The sequence below is a fragment of the Ananas comosus genome, unplaced genomic scaffold, assembly GCF_001540865.1.
Source record: "Ananas comosus cultivar F153 unplaced genomic scaffold, ASM154086v1, whole genome shotgun sequence".
NCBI lineage: Eukaryota > Viridiplantae > Streptophyta > Magnoliopsida > Poales > Bromeliaceae > Ananas > Ananas comosus.
Window position 1 is genome coordinate 1 of NW_017891482.1, and position 13,265 is coordinate 13,265.

General features: G+C 40.0%; 1 protein-coding gene across 1 annotated transcript; it reads left to right on the top strand.

Moving 5' to 3' along the window:
* Positions 1–1,583: 1,583 nt before the first annotated feature.
* Positions 1,584–12,802, top strand: LOC109704959. Its single transcript, XM_020225718.1, has 8 exons — positions 1,584–1,916; positions 3,747–4,098; positions 6,513–6,577; positions 6,671–6,775; positions 7,208–7,261; positions 7,792–7,843; positions 8,536–8,775; positions 12,523–12,802. Exons 1-8 carry the CDS (start codon positions 1,584–1,586, stop codon positions 12,576–12,578), a joined length of 1,257 nt encoding a protein of 418 aa, XP_020081307.1. The 3' UTR covers positions 12,579–12,802.
* The last annotated feature ends 463 nt before the right edge of the window (positions 12,803–13,265 follow it).

Consider the following 13,265-nt stretch of genomic DNA (forward strand, 5'->3'; position numbering starts at 1 on the left):
GATTAAACCAAATCCTAGCTTAAATTATGAGATCTCACCTTAGACCACCATTCACATCAAGCTAAATCCACTATTGGAAAGCTTGCTTCCACCATTAGAGAGAGCTTCAACTTCAAGCTACTCTAATCTTCTCCAAGCTTGCTTCAATTTTTCTTTCTTTTCTTCTCCAATCCTCTCTTTGGTGTAGAGAGAGATTTTTCTCTTTGCTTGTGAGTGTGAATAATGAGAGGAAAGAAAGCCCAAGTCCTATATATACATAGAGAGGAAACTTGCTCTCCAAGTTTCCTATGAAGCCTCCAAAAACACTATTCACTCCAGGCAACTTAAAATCTGATATCTTTCGCCGGAGCTCCCAGAGTATCCGTTTGAGCTCAAATTTGACAGTCATATTCGGTTTAATGTACTGAACAAGAATATACTTTAAGTTTTCAGTTTCGACCCCGTTTGGTCACCGAAAACTATACCAAACTATAATCTTTATCAGATAGATTTCGGATTTTATTTCTCAACTTTCGGGTGTCAGAAAAATATGAAACTTTAAATCTAGCCTCATAAAAATATTTCTGACTTATCCTCCAATTTTCATAATTTTCTGACACTATGCATTTTCTGCTAATTTATCCGCCCCGTTTTCAACAGAAAATTATAAATCTTCTGTTTTCATTCCGATTTCAACAAAAGTCATTATAGACTTATATTTTATTTTTCGAAACCCAATAAAAATAGTATCTAGGCTGTAACCCACTCATGTAACATTTGCCAAAACACCTCTCAACTGTCACCCTTTCACACTGCCTAGACTGGGCACTTTTCGGGCACGGGGACCGGTCTCTCTAGTAGGGACCGGTTCCCGAGAGCATGACTCCAGGGACTTAGCCAATTTTTCTCAATTCTGGCTATTCTCACGCACGGGGACTGGTCCTCCCCTTAGGGACCGGACCTTCAGGGACCGGACCTTCCTCAAGGGACCGGTTCCCGAGAGCACTCCTTTCTATCTACGCGCACGGGGACCGGTCTCTCCCGCCAGGGACCGGTCCCCGAGAGCTAGCTTTCCAGTACTTAGCCATTTCACAATTTTCACACCTACGGGGACCGGTCTGTCCCAACAGAAACCGGTCCCCGAGAGCTAGGCTGCGCGCAGAATTTTCTGCCCAGCCCATTACGCCTACGGGGACCGGTCTCTCCCACCAGGGACCGGTCCCCGAGAGCTCAAAAGCTGCAGTTTGCAAATTTTTTATTCTCTAGCTCTCGAAGATCCCCTACAATGCACTTTTGCTCATTTTGACGCCTTTGGCCTTTCCGAAGCATACCAACCTCGCACTTTGATCATTTTGACTAAAGTTCGATATTCATTTATCGAAGTTTCAGTATATTACATGGGCCAACAAGCCTGCCCGAGCCTTTTCGACGTGCAGCGGGCCAGGCCGGGCCGGGCCGTGGCCAAAAAACCCGCCCGAATCCTGCAAGGGCTGTGTCCCTACACGCAGCAGGCCAGGCCGGGCCTGTAAGCCCGCCTGCCGTGCGTGGCGGGCTGGGCTAGGCCCGCAAGGCTCCTCACACTACGCACGGGTAAGCGTCCGCAGATGGTCGGCCCGCGTGCTGCTCGCGGGTGTGCTCTGGTGCCAGCTGCAGGCCGGGCCTGCACGCTGCGCGCGGGTTCACTCCAGCGCAAGCAGCGGGCCAGGCCCGGGCGCTACGGCCGGGTTACCGCCTGCGCTCGCAGTGGGCTGGGCCCGCGCAGGTGCGTCCCACTCTCGCAGCGAGCAGGGCCCACGCGATGCGCGTGGATGCGGCCCGCTTCAGCAGCGGGCCGGGCCAGCGTGGTTCGGGCTCGTGCGTGCCCAGGCCCGAAGCAGGCCGGGCCTGCATGGTGCACGTGGGTGCGCCCCGCTTCTGCAGCGGGCTGGGCGAGCGCGGTTCGAGCGGGTGCGCGCCCACGCCCACAGCGGGCCGGGCCCGCGTGGTTCGCGCGAGTGCCCCTCGCGCCCGTAGCGGGCCGGGCCTGCTTGGTGCGCACGGGTGCACTCTAGCGCCCGCCCGCAGCGCACCGCGGCCCACGCCCACAGCAGGTCGCTTCGTGCCCGCTTGGCCGATCGCAGCGTTTTTACTTTAATTTATTTCAATGCACGAAGCAAAAAAAAAAAAATATACTAACTTTACAAAAAAAATCGCATATTTTATGATCAATATGAGAGAACTAAAACTAATTTAGTTTTTTTCTTTCTTCTTTTTAATCGATTTCACATCAAAAACGAAAAAAAATTGTAGAACCAATCTACCAAAAAAATTGATCAACTAATGCGATCTAAAATATATCACAGGCATGATCACAAGGCGAAAATAAGCACACATGCTCTGATACCAATTGTTTGAAATAATAAGGCAGCGGAAACTTACAAACGGATAGCCAACATATCTGAGAACAGAAATCGGATCAAATTGCTTGTTTTACAAGCCTTTTTGGATCGTCCTTATCTCGATGCTTCTAGATCTCCCACGTTTCTCGCCTTCTCCCACGCGTACGCCTTACGCCACGGATCGGATGCGGATCTGATACGATAGATGTCAATTGAAAAGGGCTCCCAGAGTCCTCTTCTATGTCCACACTCCAAAACCCCGGGAACGTAGGTGGAAATCCCAGAGAGGAAGAAGAGAGAGAAGAAAGAAGATTTATCGTGGATTCTTTCGAATTAGATCGTATTCGATCGTCTCTTGACGGGAGAAAAAAGGGGACAGATTTATAGAATAACCGAACCCCTAAATATCCTGAATCTCACAATGAGATTAAATATCCATGATAGATATCCACTAGAAGATATATTTCTTAACTAATAAGAAACATATAATTTATTCTTATCCTTAACTTATTAGGATAAATATCAATCCACATTTTAAGTGGATCGGGTTAAATTAAGACCCACCAATGTGGACACACCACATGGCAACAGTGGAGCTACCGCCCCGATTTGTTCAAAATGGGGTAGTAAATGGGGAGCAGTAATCGGATGTAGAACAATAAACAGGGTATTTTCTTAACCCAAAATGGATTCAAGAGTACAGGAGACGGTGAAAAAAATTGATTCGCACTAGTAGCATTTTTTATTTTTTTCAGATTTGAAAAATACTATTTGTACACCTTAATAGTGGTGTGCATCTGGTGTGCATCTTACGCCACTGCATTCTGGGGGTTTAAAATCTTCCTTGAGGTTTAGTTAAAACAAAACTTGATTAGACTACACATCACGAATATTAATACGGGACACAAGGTACGACACGACTCAGACATGACGACTTGGGACCTTCTAAAAAGTAAGACACAGATACGACATGAATACCGCTAATCTATTAACTCTATATTAATCCCCAATACTATAGCTAATTTGGCAAAACCTCAGTTTTTGAAATTTTTTATTTTTTAATAGCGAATTTGTCCCCTCATCTACCCCCGCTCTCTCTTTCTCAAGTATTCCTCGGTTGTTCGCACCCCCCATCTTCTCCCGTCGCTCTCTATTTCTATCTCTCTCTCTCTTAGCATCCGCGGGTCACTACAACAAAAGTAGGTTATAGGGACACTTTCTTGGGACACTTTAGTTTAAGTGTCCCATTTATGTATAGTTTTTATTTTAAAAAACAAATCTACTAAAGCCCAAAAAATGTCACCTTGCTTGGCCCATCCCACCCAACCCCACTCAGCCCAATTACCCAAAACAAAGTTGAAAGCCTTCTAAACTATTAAAAAAACCTAGCAAGGCCCCTGCTCTCTTCAACTAGAAAGCCCAGCCCAAATACAAAAAAATCTGATCTCCCTGCTCCAACCCCCTCGCATCCTCTTCTCCCTTCGCTCAAACCCCATCGCATCCTCTTCTCCCTTCGCTCAAACCCCCTCGCTCTCCTCCTCCTCCTCCGCGGCGGCAACCGATGAGCTAGGGTTCCGGCGGTCGGAGTTCGGCCGCGAGGATCTCGCGGGGACCGTCGCCGGAGGAGTAAGCGCCAAACGTCGAGGCGACGACGGTGGTGGGGAAGCAGGAGTCCGGCGACCTGGTTGTGCTCGCGGCGGCGTCGAAGGCGTGGAAGGGGTAGACGGAGAAGAAGGTGATGGTATGGATTTAGGGTCGTACTTTGGATCTTTGCTGTAAAAGCCCTTGTTAATCGCGTAGAAGTACATGTTTTGGTTGTGTGGAAATTTGAAAGTACATATTTTCTAGATTTCGTGATGCAAAAGCATGCCCCTGCTAAGTGCTAACTACAATGCAATGTTCTATTTTTTAATCACCACCTTTTCTTTTGACATCTTATGATGTTTCCTGCATTAGATTGCATAGAAGCATGCCTTGATAACTACAATGTGGTGTTCTGTTTTACGATCACTGCGTTCTGATGATCCTGTGGTATTAGTAATCCTATGTTACTGATCGGCTTGCATGCTGAATGAATGAAATGTATTAATCTGAAAAGATTACTCTAGGATGTTGTTAATCCAGGTAGGATAGTGCGAAGCAAACGCCCCCGAGTGATGCTTTCTGTGTTACAGATAGTATATGTGGCAATGGATTTTATTAGTACTTTCTAGTTCCTGGCACATTTTGAGTTTGGTCCACTTGTTCATATGAATTAGGAAAGACGCTCTTAGGAGGCTATTGATTCGTTGTTTCCTTTCACTCCTGTTAGTAGATTTTCAGTGTTACTTGTTGGTCTTTTGGGCTTGGAACACATGGGGTTCTGTTCTTACTTCACATTTGCATGAACTAGGAAGCATGCTCTTAAAGGGCCAATGGATCCTTAATATTTTTTTAATGCATTTTGTGCACTAGTTGCTAGTTATTTAAGCCATAAACATAAATATGATGCTAATGGACATACGCACTAGGCATTAACACAATTAATTTACTTTTAATTGAACACCTTCATATACGCTAGAGAATCAGAGTCTTATTTGTGCAATTCCTTTTAATTGTACCTTGCACTCGAAATTGGTGTTCTCACTCTCCAAATGCAAAGCTACTTGATCCATTTTCACATATATTAGATGAAGAAAAATGGATTATCATATGGATATCATATATAATAAATTACACTAACATCCCCAATTCGCCATTAGTGCCTAAGGCTAACTGATGATGGTAATGCAAAGCTACTTGATCACACATGCTAATATATTTGACTGTGAAATCATACCCTTCATCCAAAAAAGAGTCCTTCAGAGATCCTCCAGGTTTCTTTAGAATTTGGATGGCCTCCAAATTAGTGCTCCCCTGATACCAGCAAGAAAAACATGAATAGATATTAAAAAGAATAAATGAAACTTGCTAAAAGGAAATCACGGCTGGTTGATCAAATTAGCAATTACCAATATCAAAGGAAAGAAGGCACAAAATTTTATGTTTAGATGCAATTGATCACAGATAAATCTATATAGTATCTAATTAGTAAAAGCAAAATAACCATTTTACACTACATACAAGTCACATGGCAATTTATATTCCTACTTATCTCCTCGAAAGTTGAGGTCTTGTGAGTACAGAACAGACACTTTGTCTACGAAAAAACAGCATACAATAATGAGCAACTTGAAAAACAAACGTTAGTTCAATTAATGACAGCTCATATATCGTTAATAACCAATCCATGTAAACAGCAGTACATATGTATTTTGCATACACATACACAAATTACACATATGTACTTACATACTAGATATGAAGTGTAGTACCTTAAGCCTCAAAACAGCATCAACAGCAAGTTTAGCAAAGTACTCCTTGTCCTGGGAAAGTATTTTCGAACTCAAAGTTGTCATAGCAATGTTCATCAGATCGGATTTGAATTTCTCTGAAATCAAAGTAGGATATTCAAAAAGACATAAACGATTTAAGTAGGTAAAGGAATCATGATTGCTGGTTACTCTCTGATTCTTCTACTAACAACTTAGTCCCGTTATATAGTACCCGTGCCTTGGATTTTTTAGTGCGCGGAAATGATCTATTTCAGTGTGCGCGGAAATGATCTACTTCAATTCTCTTTTGTTGTATTTTCCTCTGTTCTTAGCAATTTTTGGTGCTAAATAGGGTTCTAGTGCTTGCAGCTACAATGCTTCGCAGATAGGTGGATGTATGGCTCACGCGTTATTATGCCTCTTAATTTTCTTAAATTTAATTTTCTTTCTTCTGGAAGGGACTACTATGGAACCATCAATTTCATTGGTATTTCACCCAGGAACTTTTCTCCATGATTTGGCCTTTGACTCTCTCTTTTATAGTGATTTGAATTTTTTTTATACTTTTTGTTATTCAGCAGTATATGAAAGTGGAATTTGGGAAAGTAAATATTTAATGTGTGATTTGTTTGTTTGCTTAGAAATTTTATGATCGAATGCTTAGGATTATGACTGCTTTTGTGAATAATGCAGTCATAATCCTAGTTCTTGATTGCATAGGAGCAAGACTGTACAAGTCAATTGTCTTTAAAGAAAATACCTATATGCAAGTTTAATTTTCTGTTGTACAAGCTGATTTTAGGGTTACACTCCTCAATTTCAGTACACATAGCTTCATACTATCTCCTTGATGAATCCAGTAATCTGGTATGATCAACGAACTGATGCATTACCTCGAATAAAATAGGTGCTTATATATGCAATTAATTTCTAATTTTTCGTCTTCTAAATTTGTTTCAGTTGGGTCATAATCTTGAATTATTGTGTGATCGTGTGCTGAAGTATCCTGATCGTGTCAGAAATCTCTACTTCACCTTCCTCTTCTTTCTTCGAGCAGTGACAAAGGTAACTGGTTCTTAATGCAAGAGAATAAGGTTGTTAACTGACATTTAGATGCATAAGAATAGAGGGATAAAAAGGTTTTTAATGCAAGAGAATAAGGTTTTTAATGCGGAGAGAGCAATGACCTCGAAAGTAATGCGCACGTCGCGCAGTATTGGTAAATTCTTTTGTTGGCCTTTGTTAGAGTTCTCCAACAATCTATATATTTGTGCTCATTGTAAGGCTTTATATTTAAAATCGAAGTGATAGGCCGATATTATTAGTGTGAAATTATTCAATAATCAGCATGATTCTTTTTTGCTTGTCTTCAAAGTGCATGAAGAGATCTAAAAAAGTAAGGACTAAATGATTTCGTTAAATATTTAACATATCTTCTATCTTAGTGTCTACTACTATTAACTTATGTTATTGTGTTCTTCGGTTACTTTCCTGTAGGGAGTTAGCCTACTACGCACTACTTGTGGAACACCAAACTATGTGGCACCTGAGGTAATCATCTTGAAATTATTTTTATCCTTTCTTTTTCTGAGAAAATTTCTGACTATGTCCTCATCTCATTTGATTCTTAACACTTTGGCATATTGTATGTATCACTAAATGCTAGATTCATCTCCAAATTACTCCTAGTTTTGTGGCATTATGAAGCATTTAAATTAACTTACAAAAGTAACCTTTTTATTCAGTCCTTTGTTAATATTTTCTGCTTTATGAATAGCTATTCTTGATAGGCATAACAAAGTCCGGTTACTCAAAATTTCTATTTTGTATTATTGATTATATGTAAGGCAAGGATTAGAAACCACTCAAAATTTTCAGCATCTCTTTGTTCTTTTGCTTCTTCTTTGTTCTTCTCTTAATCAAAATCTAATTAATTGCTTTCAGCTCTAACTTAATTGATTTCATGTTTCCATCCATTGTTAAGTGAATTGATATTTTGGGGCAATCTCTTTTGTTCTTTTGAACCATAAAATGTAGGATATTGAAATAATTATCTAATACTAAAAAATTTATTTATTTAGGTTTCAGCATCTAGCGCTCGTAATATTCATCCACAACCTCATTGCCCTTCAGGTAAAATTAAACTTATATTAATTGGATTTCATATTAAAAGATTATTTGACTAATCTTTTATTAACTTTAGTATTGTTTAATTTGTAGGTTCAACATCTTAATTGCCGAGCTCACTACGACTGGATCTGATATGATATTATTAGCTTTTGTTTTCATTTCTCCTTCTCTTGGGTTGAAAAGTTAGAAATTATTGGTACTGTGATTTAGTGACTAAATACTCGCTTAAAGATATATGGATAATACCTTGAGACATTTTGGTATTAATTAGTGTAACTACAAAACTTTTTTTATATGCTTTCTTTGTTAATGTAAATCAAGGCGAATAAAATTAAAGGTATGCTTAATGATAATCATCGTTGAGTGGTATTATATTTTAAAAAGTGTGATGCATCAAGAAAAATTTGGATATTTAAAGAAAATGGGACAGTTGTAAAGTGTCGCTGAAATTAAAAAAAGTGTTGCTAGAATATTATTTTGCATCACTTTTATGTGCTGCTAAAAGCTTAAATAAGTGTCGGTATATTAGTAGCACTCTTTTTAATTTATACCGACACTCTTAAAAAGTGTCACTATATACCTAGCGACGCCACATATAGCAACACTTTTTAAAAATGTCGGTAATTTAGCCAGCAGCACTTTTATTGATCTATACCGACATTTAAAAGTGTCGCTATATCCCGTTTTTGTTGTAGTGGGTGAGGATCGGCATACTTGTGGACATTGCCGAGTGCACAACGGGGATCGAGCAGCGGTGGAGGCGAGGAGGGTAGAGAGGCTGCTCCAAGGGTTTGAGGAGGAGAAAGAGGATCGAAGGGGGAGCGATGCGAGCTCAGATCTCTTCGAGTTGGAAACCCTAATCGCCATTGGAGGAGTCGGAGGAGGAGGATTTGGGGACGAGCTCTCGGTGTACGAGACCACAACGACAAAGCGCGGTACGAATCATGCCATCGCCCACCACGGTCTCATTTTATAAATAATTTTTCAAAATTTTTTTAAAAAATGACACAATTGGAGGATTTGGGTTAAAAATAGCGAAATCAAATAGGAAAATTTGGAAGGTTAAAAAAAGAGAAATTAGTAGTTTCGATCGGTGACTTAATACATACTAACCCCTCTTTTATCTGTAAATTACTGGTTTGGCTTGGTTTGGTCTAAGTTTGTAATAAAAAGTTGTTGATAACTTCAGTTTTAGTATAATTTGTATTTTAGGTGTATTTTTTAATTTTTGTTTGGAATCTTCTCATTAATCTTAGGCTATATGTTTTTTAAATTTTGAGTTAATACAGTATGAGATCGATCGCATCCTCAAGAAGGTCCAAGAGGGCATCGAGGTTTCGATAGCATCCGAAACAATGTACTATCCATGAAATCGCCGTAATTTGGCGGTTTTGTGATCTTTCTACTAGATTTTCTTAATGAGTTTGGTGAATTATTTTTTTTTGGTTGGGTTTACGATACTGAGAATGTGAATCAAAATGAGAAATTTGAGGCCGATTTGAAGAAAGAGATCAAGAAGCTGCAGCAGTATCCAGATTAGATTAAGACACGAATTCAATCGGACGAGATAAAGGATAAAAATGTGAGAGATTATATTTATGATCTAATTGATTCTATAAGTGTTGGAAAATCTTTTTGATCTTTTATTACAATATTCTTTAAAAACCAATTCGAAAGTTTAATTACAAGTTTCGAAAAATTTCGAGAAAGAAATTAAATAACAAATACTATTAAGAAAAGGTTTAGATAAGGCTTGTGGATCGAGGCGTGCAGAGTACTGTCCTAGAAGCAAAATTGTCCCTCCACGTGCGAGGCTTTCCGGCAATTACTTCTAACGATACAACGACCACGTTCCACCCTGTCGGCACGCTTCCAAGGTGGCGCAAGATGAACTCAACAAGCTTCAGATCCAGCAAAAGAAAACTCGGCGAAAATCGAAAACTTGGCGGAAAGCAGGAAAAGACGAGAGGGTTTAGGTATGCTCTGGTTCTTATTCAACTCGTGCAACCTCGCCCAATATTTATAATCATGGCGAGAATCTTGCTCCAACGTGTCAAATCCGGGTAGAACAAGATAAGCCTAAGATTATACGGAAAAGAATTAGGATTAGGATTAGGATAAAGATAAAGATAAGGATTAAAATAAAGATAAAATCGAAAAATAAAAATAAAATAAAACGGATGTATGGACCGCGCGCGCCCCACCCGGCTCGGCTCGTGCTCGTGCCGTGCGTGTGTTTAAACGAGAGCATTACTCTCATTTTCTTCAAAGCAACTAGCTTGAGAATAAAGGAATATATAAAAACCACAAACACCCTTTTAATTTCTAATGTGGGACTAATCATTACATATGAAATTTTAGTTGGGCTCCCAAGCGGCCCATTAATAATTATTTGGCTCTTAAGAAGCCTTAATGTAGTATACTGAACTTTAGCAAATTACGAAGTTCGAGTGTGGGGATGACGATTGGAACTATCCTACATGTTTTAAAGGGTTTAGAGAGGGTTGTGGAGGAGTTTGAGGATGTTTGGAGCATAGGAAGTGAGAAAGTGCATTGCTCATGCGAAATTTGGCCATTTTGTATTGTTGTACAGGTATAACATTGATGCTGTACCAGTACAACAAGCAGCAGAGGCAGCAGCTGTGTGGCAGCAGGCCTAATTTGGTCTTTTCTCTTCTCTAGCTTATCTATAAGCCTCTAGCTCGACCCCTGCCCTTCAGATAAGGTTGCTGAGGCTCTGAACCAAGGGTTTACACCTCTCTTACTCTCTTTCTAGGAAGTGTTCTCTTTCTAAGTGGAATCAAGGGTTTTGGTCCATTTTCCTCTCCTCTTTTGATGCTGATTGCTTTGGGAGTTCAAGGAGCTATTACAAAAGGTGGAGAAGGTGTCTTGGGGTGGTTTTCGCAGCTCCCTTGCAGCAGGTAGCTGAGGGAAAGGTTGCTAAGGTAACAACTTAATTAATTTAAGATTTGATGTGTTGGTGATAGAGTTAGGTGTGATTTTGAGTTCTTGTAACTAGCAGGAGTGGGGGAGAGATTTTGGCAGCTCGGGAAGGGGGCTGTGACTGTGGAGGTTCAATCCGAAGCTAGGGGAAGGTACTACCAAAGCTGCGAGAAGGTAATTGAGTACTTAGACGCATAATTGGTGCGATAGAAGTTATAAGTATGAAGTATGAATGCTGATTTTGGGAGTTTGTGTTCTCAGCAGCTGGAATCTTCACTTTAAACTGAGTATTACAATCTTATGAGCTGATTTGGAATGTAATTTAACCAGAGGGAAGTGAGAATTCAGGTTAGGAATCTATGCAAGCTGAATTTCAGCATATTTTAAGGAATCGCATAGGTGTACTAACACTGTTTGAGTAGTGTTCGCAGCAAGTTTGCCAAAGGCTATCGGATTGTTCTCGGCTAATATTTAGGAGCTTTTGGGGGTTAAGGTGAGTACCTTAACATGAACCAAAGCAGGGGTTCAAGCTACAGTCGTGTGTAAGGTGAGATGTTGCTGAAATTAGATGTGTTGGTAATTGTTTCAATACAGTTTTCTCACTAGTTCGCAGTAGGTGCGGAGATCACTTTGGGCTAAACATTGAGCCCTTTTTGGGCTGAATTAAACTGAGTTTGGGAGTACTTCAACCTGAATTAAGCAGAGGTTTAGTTTCAGTCTAAGCCTAGGTGAGGATTTAGTCTATTTTCTATGATTATGTGAAGTTTTACCATTGGTATAGAAGTCAACTCTTAGCTGATTTCGGATTTGATGTTAGGAAAATTGAAGGCTTCGGATTTCTTGCGAAAGTAAGTTTGACAAGGATCGTCAAGTAATAGGTGGATCTAACCTTACCAGAGCAAGTGAAACCCCTATGTTCTATATGATACTATAGAATTACTTGGATGTGTAATTTTATGAATAAGTACTCAACATCGGGTATTGAATGCTATAATCACATTGGTTTATTGAGTGAATGGAACTTTTATAATGCGAATAGAAGCAAGAGTAATAGTAATGATACTTAGTCTAAATATCTGGACCTTACATGACATAGGTACATATGCATTACTTCCATAACTTGTTGAATCCAGTGGATATAAGCCTTTTCACTATGTTTAGATTCCGACCTATGGGTCGAGTATGAGAACCTTACATGTTATGGTATGATTATCTAAAACTGTTAGACTATGGATTAGGCTTACTTGCCATTGTGCTCATTCGCACATGCTTGTGAGGGTCGCTCCCCACAAGCCAGCACTCCGGAGTTGGCCTACGCGACAGATTGCTCGCCATGTGGGATTGGGTGCCGAAGTGGATTGCCGTGGGGAGTGTATACTATTACGGGGCCATTAGGCGCGGCGCAAGCTGGACTACCCCGTGTAGATCCATGTGACTTAAATTAAACTACTAACTGACAGTAATAAAGGGTCACCATTAATTGGTGTGCAGCACTCACTTACATGACATGTTTATGCTTATAGTACTCACATTATTTGCTTCTAATTAGTTGATACATTGAGATTATAATTACATGTTCATCGCTAATTATCATTGTTATATCTAGCATGCTATAACTGTTTTTACTTTTCCTGTAGTACATCATGAGCCTAGTGGTATAATTCGCCGAGGCGGACGGCTTACCCACCGGAAAGTATTGTTTAATAGTTCTCACGTCCTCTTTGTTGTTGTTTTTACAGAGCCATCCTCTACGGGAGAGGCTAGGGATCGCTGCAAGGGAGTCGCGTCTAGCTAAACGTAGCGTGTAGTCCTGATAGGTGATCACCTCGCTATTTTGAGTTGCTGACGAGGTTACCCATACATAGAGAGACTACCATTGTATTTAGTTCTTGTAAGGTGACATGTGTGATGTATATAGTGGTTTAGAGTGATGTATTTACAGCTTTTGGGTTTCTATCTCTTGTTGATTTGTCTGGGATTTGTACTTATTTTTCTCCTGTTAGTAGTACTATTAGTTTATATGTTGCTCTGATATCACGTTAAAATCTCTTTATAATTGTTCTTGTCCTAACATGATTTTATAGACGTCTTATATACTACAGGTATATGACGGGTCTGTGCATGTACCGGGTATGCTTCAGCTGGTATCCGGGCGTGACACTTAATAAGTTTTAAATCACAAAAAAACCAATAACCCAATAAAATCCAATAATAAGAAAATCTGTGTAATTAGATTCCAAGGCTAGGCGATGGTATGAATAGTGTTTTCTTGAATTGCCTGAGAACCATGTGGACTTATGTTGATGTTCCAGACACCAGAATTGTTGTTATTTTATAGATTAAGATTAATTTGATGTTGAAGCTAATTTCTTAGCAACTTGAATAGAAAATTGAGGGATATTTTGTGTGCTGATAATATAAATTGCATGAGCAAAAACTTAAGAAATAATCAGCTAAAACTAATTTATAGTTGATAAGAAAT